The sequence below is a fragment of the Hemicordylus capensis genome, chromosome 4, assembly GCF_027244095.1.
Source record: "Hemicordylus capensis ecotype Gifberg chromosome 4, rHemCap1.1.pri, whole genome shotgun sequence".
NCBI lineage: Eukaryota > Metazoa > Chordata > Lepidosauria > Squamata > Cordylidae > Hemicordylus > Hemicordylus capensis.
Genome location: NC_069660.1, coordinates 116,018,251 through 116,038,674, shown reverse-complemented (window position 1 = coordinate 116,038,674; position 20,424 = coordinate 116,018,251). Strand labels below are relative to the sequence as shown.

At 41.5% G+C, this 20,424-nt stretch overlaps 1 protein-coding gene across 29 annotated transcripts in view; it reads right to left on the bottom strand.

Moving 5' to 3' along the window:
* The window catches only part of ADGRL2 (adhesion G protein-coupled receptor L2), a 269,111-nt gene that overhangs the window by 197,001 nt on the left and 51,686 nt on the right, over positions 1–20,424 (bottom strand). For all 29 annotated transcript variants that reach the window (XR_008320682.1, XM_053313455.1, XM_053313457.1 and 26 more), the window contains exon 2: positions 20,012–20,186. Coding sequence is in view for 28 of the 29 variants with exons in the window: in XM_053313455.1 (XP_053169430.1) it covers positions 20,012–20,084 (73 nt within the window). In the remaining variant the exon portion in view is untranslated. The remainder of the gene's footprint in view (positions 1–20,011; positions 20,187–20,424) is intronic.

Sequence of the window (20,424 nt, the reverse complement as noted above, 5' to 3'; positions counted from 1 at the left end):
AGAAATACAGAACATACAGAATCCACAGAACATACAGAACAGCACTTACAGAGCAGAAATGCTGGAAATTAAAGAACTTCTTGTACAAAATGGCTGCTCAAGCTCTGAAAATGGCTCTGTATTTTTCTCCTCTTCTTGTTTGGTGGGAGGAGGGAGCTATCCTAAACTTTTCATTATTGTTTTGGTACACGGTTTCATTTGCCAACCAAATGAAGTGAGTGGGACCATTCTGGAAGCAGCATTCAACAGGATGTTAACCATAGCTGTAGAAGGCCAGATTATGGAATTTGTGGGAATACAAATAAGATGGATAATAAGCCTGATTTGTTATCTCATCATGTAATAGTACCTAGGAAAAGGCATGAATAATCTCAAAGAGGTTTTACCTTCCACCAGTGTTTTTTCTAATTCTTTTTTCATCTGTGTGCGGAATGAGTTTTGTTCTGAGCGGCAGTATCAAGGCAGTGCACACAAGCATTCAGAGTAGCGTCTTCCTGATTCAACTTGAGCAGGATCTAAAATTAACTAAGTGGACATCAAATAAGTGTGAGTGCATGCACAAGCGCACGCCTTAGAGGGAATACTGCCTTCCACTATCCTCCTCCTCAGAATTATCAATGAATTACTAATATTTGCTGGCAGAAACATCAAAGATACCATGAATGGGGAAAGTGGGGGGTGAGAATCAAAACAAAAGAAATGGAGATGGGGGAAATCAGAGGATCCCCCCACCAAGCTTCTTTTTAAAAACAAACTTAGGTACAAGTGAAAAGCACTAGGGAATTAAAGACTAACTAACCAGGCCAGGCACAGAGCATCTGTGCCTCTAGTTTGTCACCTGTTGCCGTGCCCCCCCCACCGCTGTTGCTGTTTTGTCACCCGCCTACTGCCACCTCCTTCTTCCCCCCACCCACCCATTGCCATCTCCTTCTTCTCCCACCTGCCCGTTGCCAACTCCTTCTTCCCCCATCCCCCTGTTTCTCTTACATAACACTTCGGGTGCACAGGCAGTGCTGGGAAGTTTCTCCCTCTGATGCAACAGTGTTCACAAATAATAAATGGGAAAGTTGTTCACAAGCCCATTGTGTCCCTTCAGAGCCTCCTAATGTGTGCTTTGTTAGGATGTCCACCAACGTAGCAATAACCATTCCGACCCAAATATGGTTTGATGCAGTACTATTTGTTGATGTCAAATAGGACGTCTGATGGAATATTATTTGCTGATGTCTAAATAGCATAGACTTCTCTGAATTTTATTACAAAATGCTAACCCAACAGCATTATCAGGCTTATTTTGTGAAGATCCAAATCAAGACTAAAGGATCCAAGGCTCAAGATATGCCATCATGTGCCTCTTTCCCCTTGTGGCCACTTTTTCTACCAAAACCCTCAGGCAACTCTAAGGACAGATGGTAAAGGCAAAGTTGTCAACCTTTTCCTTTCCTGGAAGGTTTTTTCATTGAAATTTGTCTCCCTACCTAAGCTGGCTATGTCCTCATGGAGGTAAAGTTATAGGAATGGCATTTCTCCCACACAGATGGAAAAGCAGCCAAGAAAAGTTACACAGTCATAGGGAAAATTGTGTCAGCCACTCTTTCACACAAAAATATACCTCCTCAAGCCTGTTTCAGTTTTAAATTGTGGGGAAGATACACATGGTTGTGATGTCTAATCAGAGCCTAAGAAATATAAATGCGACTCTTACCACAATATACTAAGCTTATTCAGAGGACAGAGCCATATTAGGAGGAGGAAAGTGCTTAATTACACATATTTACACATAAAATATTTTACATATACATCTAAAAATGTATGATTGTGTATACCATACACTTTAGTCTGCTACAGAACCAAACCTGACCAAACCTGATATAATTTGCACAATAGCACACATTTACCTCTTCACCCCTAAATCCTACTCAGCTCAGTGGAACGTATTTACTAAGTATGCCTAGAATTGCAGCTTTAGTTGCCAAATTGCACTGTACAGTTTTCAATTGTTCCCTATCAGCTTTATTCTAACAAAAAACCTATAATCTCTTGGAGAAAAACTTCATTGGATTATAAATGTGATACATTCGCAAAAGACTCTGAATCATTAGAAAAGATGCAAAGCAGAAACAAACTTAATTCTCACCGTTATTTGTTTCCTTGGTGCCATTTGAAACAATTGTTTGGGTCTTATCAAAGAAAGAGTTTCAATTTTCTATCCTTCCCTTTTAACCTGTCTTAATCAGTTGAACAAAAGTACTTTAGGTAAAATGATTCCTTCAGTTGCCTTAGCTACAAATCCCCATAGTATACTATAATTGAAATCTACTCACGTAAGTTAGGAATAATTAGGACCCCAAATTAAGCCAAATAGAAAGTTAATTCAAACAGTCAGTTGCTGTCATTTAAACAGTTACGGGGTTTTACTGTTGCTTAACATCTCTGAATGTGTTAAAATGCACTCTGCTCTTTGCTTGGCATTGTGATGTTTTACTCTGAACAGAAACAGGGTCAGACTCGTTCACCAGTGCTTGCCTCTGCAGCCACACCCTGCTAAAATCATTTCTCACTGAAGCTTCCTGAGTTATTGCCAGCACATCTTTGCTATGCGCCAATTATCAGCACTCTAGGGAGAATGGAATACACTAGTTCCACGGTAAATAAAGCAGGTATCCCTCAAATGCTATAACTGCCATCAAAGCAACAAAATGAAAGGGGAAATGTTTTTTCTAGTTTCTGGTTCCAAGGAACTTTGGATACATCTAAAGGATTAAATAAGCTTTCTGACATCTTGAAAATAGAGCAAGAAAATGCTGTATGAAAATGTGTATTATGACAAACACACAGCATGGAAATAATGTTGTTCTAATAGTCTCAGTACAAAACAACTGTTACCAGAGTGTTGTACATGCAATTTACATTCTTAACATAAGGTAAAAAGAGTCCCTCAGTGTTCTCAAGAAACAATTGAAGACACATCTTTTTAGAGACTTTTAAAATATTTTATCCACTGATTATATCTGTTAGGTTTCTTAGTTTTTAGCTTTTTGTTTATAAACTTTAATTTGAAACGTTTAAAATTTGTAACTTTTAAATGTGGTTTTAGCCTGGTTTTTTTTAACTTACTTTATTTTTATTGTTCTATATTGTATCTATTTTATTAATGTTGTAAGCCGCCCCAAGCAGTAGTGTACTGGAGGGACAGGGTATACATATTTAAAATAAGTAAATAAATAACTTAAAGCAAATTAATATATTAAATAGAGCTAGATAGATAGATTTCTGTATTTCCTAACCAACTAGCTCTTAATGTATGGTAGTTATGTTGCAGATAACAGGTCCAGTGCATATATGAAGTCATTTATAGATTCACTGAGTTCTGAAAACTATTATAATTTTGGGATGTGGATATATTCTATAAGACATTTGATACGATACTCCACAGATTGATAAATAAGCTCCGACAACCTAATGAAGCATGACCACTGCTAGTGCAGTTCTGATGCCCCCATAGGAGTGGAGGGTGGCAACTTCTGACAACCACTCCTTCCCCTGGAAGTGCTCTGTGCCATTTGAAAATATGTATCTGAGGGCTGCTTCCACGGAAGGAAAGGTCATTCAAATCCACCACCACCACCACGAAAGTGCCAGTGCTGCATTAGTTGAAACCGTTAGTAGTACCAATACCCTTTATGTAGCATTTCTGCTATATCAGTCAGGAGTACAAATGCTACAGGTCAGCTACTATTAAGGCCATTGATTTAACAAGTTTACCAGGGAGCTGGAACATATGTAGTCTCGTTTCAAATTGCTTGATTTTCACTCTACATTCTAATATCTTAAACTTCATGCCTATCTTTATTACAAGGAAATCCAGCCACTTAAATGTGTGAGTAAGGACATTGTTCAGACCTGAACTGAAGCTTTGTCATAATATACTCAAGAATATAAAGTTGTTATTTCATCTAACTATTATTTTAACATATAAAATGAAGTTTTTAAGGCTCTATCAATCTTAATAGACAATAACCTACATCACAAATCATCAGTTTGCCCACCCCACTACTTTTTATGCTTCAATCTGAATGCATTTCATCTGTTGCAAATTAAATAATGAAAAAGTGTAAGCAACAAACTGTACCTTTCTGTTTACAAAGAGCAGATTTATCTCAAACCCACTGAAATGCTTAATCAGTTCTAAATAGCCACAAAACCTCATTTTTCCAAAAAGAATTATGATGCCGAATATACATTTGAATCTGGGCTATATGATTAAAATTCATTTTAGAAACATCTTGTTCCAATATGAAGCTCATTTTATGAAACAGAAATATATCTCATCTCTATGGCACAAGCAATAAAGAAGACAACTCCCAAGTCTGGATGCAGTGGGCAGGGTAAAAAAATACAGTGGGATCCACTAGGGAAGAAAGATCACATTGCATTCAAGAGGAGCTAGATTGGGTTAGTCATCAAAGGCCAATTAATGTTTACAAGGGAAAAGAGAAAGCCAAACATTCCCAATTTCACTTGAAACTCCACATTTTAAAATTTAATTTAAATTTGGGAAAATCCATACTTGATCGTGAGGGAATGTTTGTAATTCCATTTTTATTCTGGCTTTCTTCAAATGAACTCATAGGTGTAGCCAATTTGTTCTCAAGAAGACCTATGAGGTACGTAATATAGAGGAGCTTCACAAAAGCAGTGTGAAGCACCAAAAGGAGGTCTGTTGGGAGAGCCAGTTTGACCTGCACTCCCCGCAGATGATCGCTTACCCTTCCTCGGGCGGGTGGATCTTCTGCCCAGACAAGTGGTGGCTCTCCTGCACCTCGCCCAGCAGCTCCGGAGGTCAGGTACAAGGAAGCACCACTGCATGGTGCCCCCCCAACCCCCAAAACACACTGTATGAGTGTGCGGTGCATTACTGGGAGCCACCCACTCCGCTGACTGTGTCTGCTACGGCTGCAAGACTCCCTTTAACTGGGAGGCTACATAGGTGGGTTTGCTTCCTTGAAGCCACCGGGCTCAGGGGTTTACACGCGCAGCAGAAACCCAGCTGGGCTCATTAGCCTCATTGACTTGACCAAGGTCACTCAGTAAACTTCAAAGCTAAGCGGTGATTTTGGTCCTGGGTCTTCCCATTCCCAAATTCACCATTTTATATATGCACTAGATCTAAAATTAAAATCAAACCATCAACCAATCCTAATGTTTTTGCACTTTATTTCCTACTTGGCTCCTCACTGATGGGTTGTACTGTGAGCATGTTCGAGACAGGACTGGATTTTTTGTAAGGCTAGTTTCCTGCTGCCAGTGGGCACCTTATCCCAGTTCTGGGACTAAAGAGGAGAGGCACTATGAAAAGACTTAATTGCCTAGACGGCAGTAGGAAAGCATTAAAGACACTTACTAGAACTGTAATAACAGTTAGAGAAAAAACGTATTTTAACATACACAACTGAAGGTAATCCCATCGCTAAGAACCCTAGGAGCTGACTCCACCCAAACGTAAATATACCCTATCCCCTCCAAATCTCAACGTAGATGAAACAGTACATCTGGGTAGGCATGAGGAGCTCCAGACACAGGGGGAAAGAACCCTTCACGGTAAAGACCAATGTTCCTTTTTCCCGTTCTGGAACTCCTCATTGATGGGACTTGCTCAGGTGGAAAGAGAAAAATGGGAGAGATGATGTACTTACAGCACCTACTGAAGCATCCTACAGCCAAATGCTGCTTGGTCAGCAGAAAAGGAAGATATCTTATAGTGGCAGATGAACGGGGTAATGGAGGCGCACATAGCCACCCTACAAATATCCAGAAGGGGGGTTGTGAGCCAAAAAGGCAGCCAATACCACAGCAATGTGGGTGGAATGCGCTAACACCCCTCCTGGTAATGAAAGATTAAAGACCCGATAGGCCAAGATGATACAGGATCTGATCCATCCAGACAGAGAAGCTTGGAAACCTTATGACCCAGTGAAGCAGGATGAAAGGAAACAAATAGTGATTGGTCTTGTGAATACCCTTTCTGCACTTGATATAGACCCACAGGGCTCAGTGAACATCAAGCTTATGCCAAAGCTTCTCCTTGTGGTGAACAGGAGACAGGCAGAAAGATGATAGAACAATGTGCTGAGCATGATGGAATGCCGAGATGACTTTGGGGATGAAAGCGGAATCTAGTTTCAGGACCAATGAATCCTGCTGGAAAATACACAGCTCCTTGTGCACAGAGAGAGTTCCCAGCTCAGAAACTCTTCAGGCCGACGTGATGGCATCTAAAAGCAGAGTTTTGAAGGAAAGTAGTTTCATGCTAATGGAAGCCAGAGGTTCAAACAGGGACTGAGCATTTAGACATTTAGTACCTTGTTCAAGCTCCATGGAGGAAATCGCTGGACAGGTGGAGGTGCCAAATTAGAAGCTCCTCTCAAAAAACGTGAAATGTGCAGATGAAGCGATGGACAGCCTGGACCTGAAATATTCAGAACTGAGGCTAATGTGAAAGCCTCTCTTCGCAGAGTGCTGGAACACAGGTGAAGATCCATTCCTGACTGAAGAAAAGCTAAAACCTCTGGCACTACTGCAGACAATGGATCCAGATGCTTGCAGCCGACCATCTAGAAAAGGTGGCCCAAGTGGCCAGTTGATGGATGCTGGGACACCACTTGGCAACCAGGTTTGCACACTCAACGTCCATGTGCAGAGCTGAACCACTCTGGTTCTGGATGCAGCAAGGGACCTTGGAACAAGAGATCCCTGCAGAGAGTAACGCGCCACAGAGGACTGGTGTAGAAATGAACTAGCTCTGAAAACCAAGGCCTTCTTGGCTAATGTGGAGCCACCAGAATCAGTTGCTCCCATTCTGCCACCATCTTCCAGATTACCTTGGCGTCCATAGTGACAACAATTCTCTGAGGATCGGTCAGAGGCAGGCTATTATCGGTCGCTGGAGACAGCCACCACAGAAAGGCCTTTTGAGGCAAGTGAATTGCTGGTGGTTCCCCACCATGACAGCGTCATGGTGTGGGAGGAGAAGCCACTGCAGCAGGTATGAATGCCACCTCGCCCACAGTTTGCATTTGATGCGGACCACCATTGACCCCAGGATCTGAGCCAGGAGCATAAGGTCTGCCAAAAGGGAATGTAAGAGAGGACATAAGAGGGTGGCGATCTTGATCTTGCATTCCTCAGGCAGCGAAATTAGGCCCCTTGCTGTATCGAACACTGCCTTTAAGTGTTGGAGAAACTGTGCAGGGTGCAGATGGCTCTTGTTGGAATTGACTACAAACCTGTGATCCTCTAGGCATTGCAGAGCAAGACCCACTGCAGTCTGGGCTTGAGAGAAAGAAGGGGCTCAGATCAGTAGGTCTGGATTTGTGTGGATTTATGGTATGGAAGTATGGATTTATGTGCACCCCCTGCAGGCGAAGGTGCGTCATATATGACAGTGACCATGATCTTCATGAAGGTCCGAGATACCGATGACAGGCCGAATTGTAGGGCTCTGTGTTGATAATGGAGATCGCTGTAGGAGAACCGAAGCAATTTTCTATGGAATGGAACAATTGGAACGTGGAGGTAAGCCTCAGCTAAGTTCACTGAGGCCAGGAAATCTCCTGTATGGACCACTTCCTTGATGGTTGTCTGCGACTCCATCCTGAACTTTTTATTCTGTATGTATTTGTTTAAGCACTTGAGGACCAACACTGCCCTCCAAGAACCATCCTTTTTGAGAACAAGGAATAACAGTGAGTAGCCGCCGTGACATACGTCTATTGAGGGCACCTGTTCAATTGCCCTTATCTGTTCGAGATGACGAATGGCTTGAATCATACTCAGGTATTTCTCTGGCTTGTTTGATTTTGGGGACGTTCGAAAGAAGTCAAGTGAAGATCTAGGGAACAGCCTCTGGAAACTGTGTCCAACACCCAGCGGTCTTCGATGGTGGACATCCAAGTGGAAGCGAAGTCCAGAAGCCTGCCCCCTATCAGAACCATGACATTGCTTCTTGGGAAACTGGGCACTGGTATTGAAAGGTCTTGATCATTACGCTCTTGAAGGTTCCCTATAACTCTGTCTCCACTGCAACTGTCCAGACGCTCTAAAAAAGTTATTACGGAAATCCTTGCCTAGAGAGAAGGTATTTCCCTAAAACTGTCTATGGGAATGAAAGGAGGAAATAGGGACGAAAAGGCCTTCGAAAATCCTTCCAGGTAGAAGGCATGTGCCTTTTTAAAATCTTTTGGCTCTACTAATACCGGCTCCAGGGCTGGGCCAAACAAATTAGCTCTTGTGAAGGGAGAAGAGGTAAGGACCAACTTATTTATTATTTATTTAGCATAGTGGCAGCTTTTATAAACAGTAGTGGAGGCTTTGTGAGCTTTTCATCAAAACATCACATTTCCTATCCTCTGGGAACTTCAACTCCTCTTGACCCTCGATGTTCAGAAAAGATCCTGACACCATTTGTGCCACTGGCACATCAATGCAAGAAATAGCAAGTAGAGAACTAACCTCTTGATTGAGTGCATAATGCTTCTTGGGATAGCTACCCACTGGCTTTGAAGAAACTGGCTGCTGCCACTCCGCCATCATCACCTTACGGAAAAAACGAAGGGAAAGGAACAGATGCTGATGATATGGCCGATGAGGAAAAAACATTTTGATCTAAATCTGGAGTGCTTTGTGTGACCACTGTCAGGGGCTACATCATTAATACCTCTCTTAGCCTTAGAGAGCAGGACCTCAAAGTCAGCAGAACTGAATAATCGAGCTGAAATGGATGTCCATCGTGCCATGTCTTCACCAGACAGCTCTCCCTCCTCCTTATCCAAATCAATGAGCTGCAGAAGGCCCGGTGAGTTGGGGGTTGACTCAGAATCAGATGCAGGTCTATGATTAATCCCAGAGTTTCTGGGAAACAGGGGAACCATGGGAGGAGCTGGAAACACAGGGGGTAACACATGGGTTGGTGGAATTACAATAGGAATAGTTGGTAAGGAGGTCCAACAGGAACAGTTGGCAATACAGGCTGTGGCACAACAGGTGGTAAAATGGAGTAATGCAGGAGGGGACAAGTGCCTAAGAGGGCGTTTGTGGGGTGAGGACTGAGGACGAAGAGTGATAATCCGCCTGTGACATTTGCACCCCAATTTCTTTGAAGGAAATCTGCCGCATTCAGATAGTGGTATGGCATGCCTCCTAGGGCTGGAGTCAGGTGACAAAGAAGATAGAGGAACCCTAGGGTGCTGTGGTCTTTGAGGACGAAATGCGTACCATGCCGGTTGAGCTGGGACCATGGCATGAGTAGAAGGTGGCATGACATGAAGGGACAGACCCACACAAAGAAGTCCCACAGTCACCTGGCCACATCAGAGGGAATTGAGGAAGCTGATCCCTGAGGGAGAGGCACTTCATTAGTCATGAGTACCAGGCCTGAGGGATCTCTGGAGGGCTGGTTAGGACTCTCCGCTGGTGTGGAGGGCATTGGAGCGTTTTCTGCCAGCGTGGTTGATTGCTCTGGAGGCTGTAATTTAACTTGCAATTTCCATGCTAGTGGAATTCCATTATTACCAAAGGAAGTGGTGCACAGCACATAATGTGCAATCATGAAAGTCAGCAGTCCCTGTACTGCCCTCTTGTGCAGCAGCATCGCTGGGTGATTTAGAGCCACACATTACCGCAGGTAGATCTGCATGGCCCGCCTTACACTGCAGACCATGTAATTTACTGGAATTTATAATCAAGTAAATTAGTTTAGGATAAGGATTTATTACTTGTGTGACAGAACTCAAGATATAGTCACAGAACAGAGAGAGTAAATAACAACTGAATAAAATTGGGGCAGTCAGCCTGGCTGGTATCAATGGCTGCATTAGAAATGCAACATGACCTATGAGGAATGGGTAATTTTTAATGTGCATTAAGGCAAATTCCATACATCTTGCACTATGTACAACAGTGTATCACTCTACTGAACTACAGCACATAGTTGCTTGCACAGTGCATATAATACTACAATATTACAATAGTTTTAAGTACAAATATGAAAATCATTACATTATTCAACGCCAAACTCTGAAAAATCATTAAAATGACTTCATATGCCTATAAAACATAACATATATTTGTCTACCAAATTCAAGGCCACTTCATATATCTGATGTAAAGCTGAATGTATCGTATTTTTGTTGTTATTGCTACAGTGGTCCAACTTTCTAACTGTTACATTTCATTTGGCGTTGTACAGAAAGTACAGGTCAGGAGCTGCTTAGGCTTTAACTTGTATTTGTTTGTTCCATCTTGCAAGATTTTGTTTCTTAAGACGAACAAAAATGCATCTCATCAAAGTCAGACTTATTCTTCTTATTCTCTCTTCTCCACTTTCTTATGTAGCTTTACTTTATCCTCCAGTAAAATCTGATCAAGCGTGACAGATTTATTGAATGGCAAGGTGTTGGCTGGGCTGACCTTTTGAACATTCTATCTGAAACACTGTATAATGAACTCAATTGCTCCTCTTACGTTTGGCATCTGATTTTGTTTTTTAAACCATTTGTTAGCAAAAGGCAAAGTTTAGATCTTGTAACTCTTGTAAGCGAATCAGCTGTAATCCAGGAGCAATTCTTATGGCAAAACAAAAACCTTCTTGACTTAAATATACTGAGCTACACCAGGTTTTGAGAGGGTCTCAAATTTTCTCTGCATCAAAAGGGAACCTGAGCATCTCTGCTAACTCTGAAAATTCTATTGTGCTAAAGCTTTTCTGTAATTTCTTTATCTCTATCTCCAGACTTTTCTTTGAAAAAGAGCTGAAGCACTGTTAGCTCGGCTGGTGGATCCCTTTTTTCAATACTTGCAGACAATTCACCCAGGCCTAACTGACATTAGGCAGTGTTGTTTTTTAAAGAAGAAAAAGAAAGGTGCTCTCCTCTCTCTGTCCATTGGAGATAATGATTATACGTATGTGTGTGTGCACAAGCTCATGTGAATTAGATTGTTCTAAAAAAAGTCATTTGTAAATATTATCTTGCTGTTTGTTTTCTAATGAAAGGTACAAAATACATTCCCTTTGTTCAACTTGCACCCCTACACATTTTGGAAGAGTGGTAGAAACCAGACAAAATAGTATGGGTTAAGTTGTTTGCCTAAGCAATTCCTATGTGAAAACTACTTCCAGAGGGATAGCTGTGTTAATCTACAAAGACAAAAAAAAAAAAAAAGACTCTAGTGTCATACTTAAAGACAATTTATTGTAGGACAAGCTACAGTCTATATAGCTATAGTCCACGAAAGCATATTGTACAATAAATTTGTTGGTCTTCAAGGCTCCACAGGACTCTGTTGTTTTCCATACTTGGAAAAAGCTAATATAACTTCAGCTGTTACATCACTAGGGAAGCCTTCTGAAAGAAAAATGGGGGGGGGGCTTTGCATGGGGTAGTTTGTCTGCTTGAAGCCTGCTATTTTAGGGCACAAAATTTCCTCATTCTGGACAGTTTCTTCAAGCATCATTCTCAAAGCCAATCTTCACTTTCCTAAACTATTACATGGAGAACATTTAAAACGTGGTACTGTCAGTTGCAAGCTGTGCTCATGGACCTAAGTGACCAGATTTCCCTCTGCTAAATATGCAAAACAGGACTCAATCCTTACACTATCAATGCATTAGTACAGGGGTGGGGTGGAAACTGAATCACATACAGCCAAATACATGTGAGGCATTCATAGTTGATGGAGACATGTATGCATTTTGCCATTTAAACTAAGTTACCTTTTGTACCTGAATTTAAAAAGTAAAGGATGGATTAGTTTGTCAAGTGCAGTTCAACAGATAAAGCATACCTGTCCTGAAGCAAGACAGGAAAGGAACTAGGAGGGTTGTGCCCCACTACCTGCTGGGTAAGAAAGCCAGCCTATTTATTATTTATTTGATTTTTTTTTTTACCGCCTCTCCAAAAAGGCTCAGGGTGGTTTACAATTAAAACAGAAACCATTAAAAACAATTAAAACAGATATATAAACAATTAAAACATCTTAAAAAACAATTAAACAATCAAAACAATTAAAACCCTGAAAACCAGGTTAGAACATTAAAACAATTGAGGCCAGGCAAAAGGTTTTAAGGGCTCCCTTGAAGGTCAATAAGGAATTAAGATTGCAGATTGCTGCTGGGAGTGCATTCCACAGCCCGGGAGCGGCTACAGAGAAGGCCCGCCTCTGAGTCGCCAACCAACAAACCAGCAGTAACTGGAGACGGACCTCCTCAGATGACCTTAACGTGCAGTGAGGATCATGTAGAAGAAGGCGCTCTCTAAGATAACTCGGACCTAAGCCATTCAGGGCTTTAAAGGTAATAACCAGCACTTTGTATTTTGCCCAGAAACATATTGGCAGCTAGTGTAATTGTTTCAAAACAACTGAAACGAGAAAGTATAGAAACGAGCGCCCGAAAATGTGCAAACTCCTTTACCCCCCTTGCACACAGAGAAATAAGAGAATAGGAATAAAAACTGGATCTCACAGTAGTAGAATAGGCATAGAAAATTGAATCTCGCAACAACTGTTCACGGAGCTAGACAGGACCAGAACTGGGTCACATAAGGAGGTGCTGAGGGGACAGAGTACGTGCTTGTTTTTGACTGGCCCTGTCTCGGAGCATGCGGAGCCTGACAACCCATCGTGTGATGGATGCCCTCCCCATACCCTGGAAAAATATGGTTTCTCCAGGTTGCCCCAGAGACCAATCTGGCTGTCACATTCTGAACTGAAGTTTCCGGACTACATACAAAGGCAGCCCCACGTAGAGCACATTACAATAGTCAAGCCAGGAGATTACCAGATCATGCACCACTGGTTTTGAGGTCATCCTTTTCAAGGAATGGGTGCAGCTGTTGAATCAGCTGAAGCTGATAGAAAGCACTCTTGGCCATGGCCTCCACCTGAGATACCAGGGTGAGGCCTGGGTCCAGGAGTACTCCCAAGCTGCGCGCCTGTTCCTTCTGGAAGAGTGTAATCCCATCCAACACAGGAAGATCTAACACACCACTCAGATTCTGAGCCTCCACAATGAGCACGTCCGTCTTGCTTGGATTCAGCTTAAATTTGTTTTCCCTCATCCAGCTCATTACGGCCTGTAGGCAGGCATTTAGAGAATGAGTGCCATTTCCTGAAGATGAAAGGAAAAGTATATTTGGGTATCATCAGCATACTGATAACATCCAGCACCAAACTTTCTGATGACCTCACCCAGTGGTTTCATGTAGATGTTAAAAAGCATTGGTGACAGAATGGAGCCCTGAGGGACTCCATATAACAGCTCCCATTTTGAGGAGCAACTGTCACCAAGCTTCACCATCTGGAATCTACCTGAGAGATAGGAGCGGAACCACTGCAAGGCAGTGCCCCCATCCCCAACTCCCCCAGGTGATCCAGAAGGATACCATGGCCAATGGTATTGAACGCCGCCGAGAGATCCAGAAGAACCAGCAGAGTCACACTCCTTCTGTCGATTGCCTGGTAAAGGTCATGAATCAGGCCGACCAAGGCTGTCTGAACCCCACAGCCAGCTCTAAAGCCAGTTTGAAATGGGTCTAGATCAGTGTTTCTCAACCACCGGTCCCTGGACCGCTGCCGGTCCCCAAAGGGTTGAGTGCCGGTCCCTGACTGGGAGTCAACCCCCCCCCCAACTGAAATCAAGGCACTCACTTCCTCAATTTTGCACATGGCACGGAAGAGGAAGAGTATCACGGAGGCGTGGGACCCTTCTTGTGCCTTGCCTCCACGTGCTGCTGAGATCTTCCTACAGCTATCTTATTCCCTATCTTTACAGCTTCAAACTGTATGAGGTGCAGGGGCATGGAGGAAAAGGTATGGCAGTGGGCGCCACTTGAAGGGCTGCTGGTTCTTGCATGCTCATTGTTTGCAGCCAAAGGTTGGTTGGTTGAAACCCAGCTGCCTGTTGTGGTCGAGGCGCCTTGAGAGGGAACGCTGTTTCCCTCTTGCATCAGTGGGGCTTGCTTGTATGTTGTTTTCATTGGCCCCATGTAGCTTTTGAATTTTTCTAATGGCCCAACATCCCCTCTCCACTGAGTAATCAGAAGCACCTCCACCACCACCCCGCACATACTGAAGACATACTGGAGACAAATTTGTTCACCCAGGCTTTTAGATTCAGGGGTTCTCAACCTTGGGTACCCAGACGTTGGTGGACTTCTACTCCCATAATCCCCAGCCATAATGGCCAAATGCCATTGTTGTTGGGGGTTATGGGAGTTTAACTGAGGGACCCAAGGTTAAGAACCCCTAATATTCCATGTTTGCAAAAGATTCCAAATTTAATTATTTTAATGCTTATATTATTTTCATTCTAAACTGCCCAGAGATGCAAGTTTTGGGCAGTATATAAGTCAGATAGATAGATAGACAGACTTGAAACCCCTTTACTAACTGCTGGTCCGGGAAACTGCGCATGAAGAATGTAGCGGTCCTTGAAACTCTGCACGAAGAATTTAGCGGTCCTTGACTCCAAAAAGTTTGAGAAACACTGGTCTAGATAATCAGTTTCCTCCAAGACGGCCTGGAGCTGGTCGGCCACCACACTCTCGATCACCTTGCCTAACCAAGGGAGATTGGAGATTGGCCTGTAACTATCCATCGCTAAGGGGTCCAGAGAAGGCTTCTTTAAGAGTGGTCTAACCATTGCCTCCTTCAGACAAAGAGGCACTCTACCCTCCCTCACCGATGCATTTATGATATTAACTAGGCCACACCGACCCAAGCAGCTTGTCCACATCCTCAAGAGTCACTGACTGAAACTGATCCAATCTAATCACTGGACACCTCCTCCATAGACCTTGCAGAAATAGTGGAGTCCAAGTCGGCCCCAATACAGGAGATCTTATTCACAAAGAACCCATTAAAGGCATCACAGCAGAGCAACTCTAGGGACTGACTGGAAGTAGAAGGAGCAGAAACCAAACTCCTCACAACCTGGGTTAGCTCTGCTGAGGGTGAACCTGAAGCTGCAATATGCGCAGATCAGAATCTCTTTTTCGCTGCGCACACCGCCACCACATAAGTCCTCAAATGGGTCACATGCGGAATCCTGTCAGATTCGAACAGAGTTCTCCTCCAAAACAGTACAGATCATTCACTTAAACTTGGCTTTTTTTCCTAATTAAATACTTGCTATTTACGTAATGTTATTCAGACTATGATTATAATGTTATCCAAACTAGCTGGGTGACTCTGGGCCAGTCACTTCTCTCTCAGCCTAACCTACTTCACAGGGTTGTTGTGAAAGAGAAACTCAAGTATGTAGGTACACCGCTCTGGGCTCCTTGGAGGAAGAGCAGGATATAAATGTAAAAATTAATAATAATAATAATAATTATTATTATTATTATTATTATTAAAAAAACAATTCATACTACTTCACTAACTACAAGAAAGTCTTAAGAGAGAGAGGAAGAGTCAGCCACGCCAGGGAGGGAAGAAAGTGAATCGGGGCACAGCTGTGGGTGCTTTGTGCCCCCCATCCGCCCTTCATCCCCTCCCAGCCTCACCAGTTGCACCTATTGCCTTGACAATGACACACCAGATAAAATTGCAACCTTTCCTTAACAAGCAGTTGCTTGATTTAGCAACGAGGTCCCTGACTTTTCACATATGGGCCGATGCAGGTGTAAGTATAAAGTAATCAAGCCTGAAAAAAACTCTTGAACTTGTGATCTGAAGATGTCAGGTGCTGCCACTTGGTTCTAGCCAAAACATGGAACTGCAGGGTAGCAAGCCACAGCAGCAAAGCAAGCCTTCTTGAACCAATAGGCCACAGCAGATCATGTAATACTCCCAGTCCTTATAAAAGCATCTAAGTAAAGATTGCTTGCTAGTGTTTGCTAGCGCTTGATAGCATTTGCTAGTGTTGGAAGAGAGGACTGCTTGCTAGGAATCCTCCTATTGCTTGCTACAGACTGCATGTGCTTACCTCCCTCCATTCTTGCCTTTGCTTTCCACTACCTGAACTGTACCAGGTCTCAAACCAGGTTCATCCACCACAGTTAGAGAGATTAGGAATGGACATTAGCTCTACATTCCTTTCTATTATCCAGTGCATCTTCATTCCCACTTCCTTCCTTAGTGCTTTTGCTTTCTTGATATATACTTTTGTCAGGTATAACACAGTAACAGCTGAATCTATTACGTGTTTTTTGGCGAGAAAGCAAGACATTTTGCAAGAATGTCCAATAAAACAAGATTCATTTTCCTGCTTTGGCTTAAAACTACATCCACATTAGTATTCCTTTCCAGAACAGAGAACCACAATATTTGATTTATTTTAAGAATTTGTAATTAATGTGGCTCCATTCTGTCTACTCTTCCCAATTTCTTTCCCAGTTTTCTTTTAACTGAAAAGTGTAGGCTTTTTTAAAAGAATTCAATTCAGTACCAAAGCATCAAAAATTGCCTCTGGCAACTGCTGGCTACTAAAAAGCAAAAGGAAAAGAAGATATGAGAACAACATGAATTTAAAAAGCTGCAAATAGAAATGAAAATTAGTTTGAAAATCACAGAAATTAATCATTTCACTTTTCTTCCCTAAAGTACACAGATGAGATACTTCTTACTAAATACTGCTTGTTAAGAGCTCTGGTTTGACATCATTTTTCTCTTTCTTCTTCCAGATTTTATCCACAGTACTTGTTGCTAAGTTCAAATATTTATCAAAGTATCACTGAGATAAAACGGGAGAGATTTCCCCCCTTCAGCTGTGCAATTCTGAAGTTAAACGCCAACAGTATATCATCCCTATCCAGATATTGGTTCTGGGTACTACAACCTGAGCTTCCCCACGTAGAGCATCTTCCCTGTTTCTTTAAATGCAAAGAGATGATCCACATGCATTTTCTTTCTACATTCCATCCAATCAACAAAAGGGAGAGTCCTCAAAGACACAAAGCATAATCCTATTGCAGTATTTCAAATATATTTCCTATTTTAGGATGAGATAATATTGGATCTCTGTATATATTACTATTATATCATATGTGTATTATTATGTATGCTTTAAATTTTGGTCTATGACCGTAAATACACATGATATATTAACTATCTACTACAACCATAAAGGGAACGGTTTTAAAAATAATGCACAATCATTACTAAGGGCTACTAGTGGTTGCATGTGGACACCGAAGCTCCTAATTAGCTTTTAACTCCTTTACTTTGCAAAGGTGGCTGCACAGTCCATCAGCCCTCGTTTGTAAACTGCACTTCAATGGGAAAATAAGATTTCATTCACTACTAAAGACATAAAGGCTATCCGGAACACTTGTATATTTAATCTCTGACATATCACAAATTACCACCTAATGAAACCACAAATGAAAAGTGTGTGCTTTTGGTCAGAATTGGCCTTCAACACTCCACCAGCAACTCTGTAGGGGGAAAATAAAAGTCTTAAAAGTTGGTCAGGCAAACCAGGCTTCTGAAGGGCAATATCCCTTGAGATAGATTGCTGGTCTACATTCCGTGAAATCTAAATTGGAGTTCCTACTACACTTTTCCCCCCCAATTCAAGCCCATGAGCCGTGTCTTAGAACAGAACCAACATTAAACTAAATAGATATTGAATGTAAAAGCTTTTCCAAGATATTCATGGAAGTAAACAGCAGTGTTTATTGTTCAGCATGAGTTGGGAGAGAGGGGGTTTAGAATAGATTGCTTTGAAGTCCATGCCTTAACTACTGGCAATGGCAGACACCTTAATCAATAGAGCTACAAAAACAAAAGCATTCACAGATCTAACCCCTTCTCACTTGCACATAACAAGGAAAGCAAAGCCAGTATGATTATTATGCTGACAAAGGCAATAATAGGGGATTCCGCAAGTCAAATAGTGGGCCTTCACTAATGTCTAAGCAGAAGGCCCTCTGGACAGTTGCTGGGTGTGAAGACTCATATATAATTTAAAAATGGGCACAACTTATTTCTGTTCTTTTAAAAAACACATTAGCAGAGAGAACTTAATCCTGCCCACTATGATTTAGGTTGCAATCCCATGCAGATTAATTGGTAGTAAGTCCTGTTAAACTTAATAGGACCAACTTCAGAGTAAACGGGCTTAGGTTCAGGCTGCTAGATAGATGTATTTATTATTTAATTATTCTGCTCTTGCTCCTAAGAATTCGGGGTAACGTACACAGCTATTGAAGTTTATTCTCATGTTAGCCCTCTGAGGTAGGCTAGACTGAGAAAGAGAAAGGTCCATGTTTAACTATTAAACTGCAAGTCTGAGAGGAGATCTGAGAGAAATCCCTGGGCTAAAATCAACATTTTACCCATTGGACCACACCGCTCTACTTGCCACTCTAGTTGGTGGAGGGGGGGGAGACATGAATATAGGAAAGCAGATTCAGAAAAATGTAACCATATTATGTATTTAATGCTATAGCTCGTCTGAGACCTTTCTGCCAAAATTTGCATAGCCTGTGTGAGTTTTTACAAAATGCCTTTTGCAACTTAGCTAGTTTGTGAGCACTCTGCAAAGAACAATATTTAACTGGTGCTAATTGTTGTGCATTTGTAAATCAGATCAAAGTGTCACACTGGAATTCGGTTTACCATTTCATTTTAATGGTGCTTATGTAGCAACCCCTTGCAAGCAATGAATGGCACTTGAATGGCAACCTTTCTTTGATGAGCTATGAATTCAAGCTGCCACGCAAGTGAATCATTGCAACACTGTTGTGGGAAGGTATGCCTGTTTTGAAGGGAAATACACTAATACAAATGACGAGGGCTGGCTGCACTGTCAGAGATGCTATGAAACAGAATAGACAATTTAGCTCTAAACGAGAAGAAAAAAGCTTCTTTCTTTCTTTCTTTCTTTCTTTCTAATTTAAGTCTAGCCTTAGGTGCTGCATGTAACAGTAGGTAAATAAATTTTCAAACAGCAGTGAGATTTAAGTTGATGGTGACCCAGTTTCAATTACACTTACCCAGTTCTGAAATACAGAACACTGATTTTCTCTAACAAGTTGCCAATAAGACCAGCAAGTGAGAAAGCAAAATATATATATGAGCCCCAACTGCATTCTCCCCTCCACTGAATCATACATATTTAAAGCTGCTCTGTCTCCTGTTTATATAACTCACAGTTTGCTGGTATTCAAGGACAGCATTTGTGAGGGGCCTGTACAAGGAGTCCAAAAATAAACCACCTGCCACTCAAGGATGGACACTCTTGCACTTCATTGGACACACTATTTTCCACTGTTATGTATTAATTAATCTCCCCCCTCCCCACCAACAGGGAGTTGCACTTGTTTTTAGCAAACACTTAATAGGTAAAGCAAAGCCTGGAGATCTACAGACAGCAAATAACTCCTAAAGATATCTCCTTAAATATCTGAAAATTCCAACCACATAATGATGACTTTAAATTCTTCATTAAAAAAGAGAGGGAAATACCCCAAAAGGAACAGAACCATAGAAGAAATAATCCAACAATGCAACATGAACAGAGCATGAAAAATATGTGATGTATATATCAGCCAAAAAATATTAATATGGGGTTGTAGCCTAGGAAAGTAGTCATGACTAAGCACCATTGAAACCAATGAGACAAGTTTGGCCATGATTAACTTAAGTCCCATTAATTTCAATATGTCTTAGGAATCATACGTTTCTTAAGACACAACACACTGACAATAATGTGAGAATACAGTCCAAAGTAATTGCCAAACATTGCCAAATATACCATCATATGCTGAACCTTGCTTAACTGGACCCTATTAGAGCACATGGCTGTACACTAATATGGAGCATGTTTACATTATCAAATTGAACTTTTGTAGTTCACTCATTTACATGAACACATGAGATCCATTGTGACAGCGTGTATTTTATATATATATATATATATATATATATATATATATATATATGTATATATATGTATGTATATGTATATGTATATGTATATATGTATATATATAAGCATATAGCTTACCTTCTGTACATTGCAGGAAGCTGACTATCAGAAGTAGCCAAAACCTTTTCATTCTGCAATCAGAAGCCACCATTATTGACCCCCTTTAAAGTATTTTCTTTTTATTCCGTAATTATTCCAGTTATAAATGTCCAGCGTCATTCAAGTGGGTGGTCTACATCATTGATTTTCATAACTGGGAAGAGAAAAGAAAATTAAAACTATTAACTTACAAACATCACTAACACATTTAAAAACAACACATCAAAACTGATTAGAAAGCATATATACGTATATGAGAGAGAGAGAGAAATATTTGCCACCTGAGGGTTAATGACCAAATAGGATCCATGAAGAAAGCAGGAAGTATTAATGACATTGGCAAACTCCTATGAGAAGTGGCGAAGCCAGGAAAAACGGCTTTCTAGGAAGTC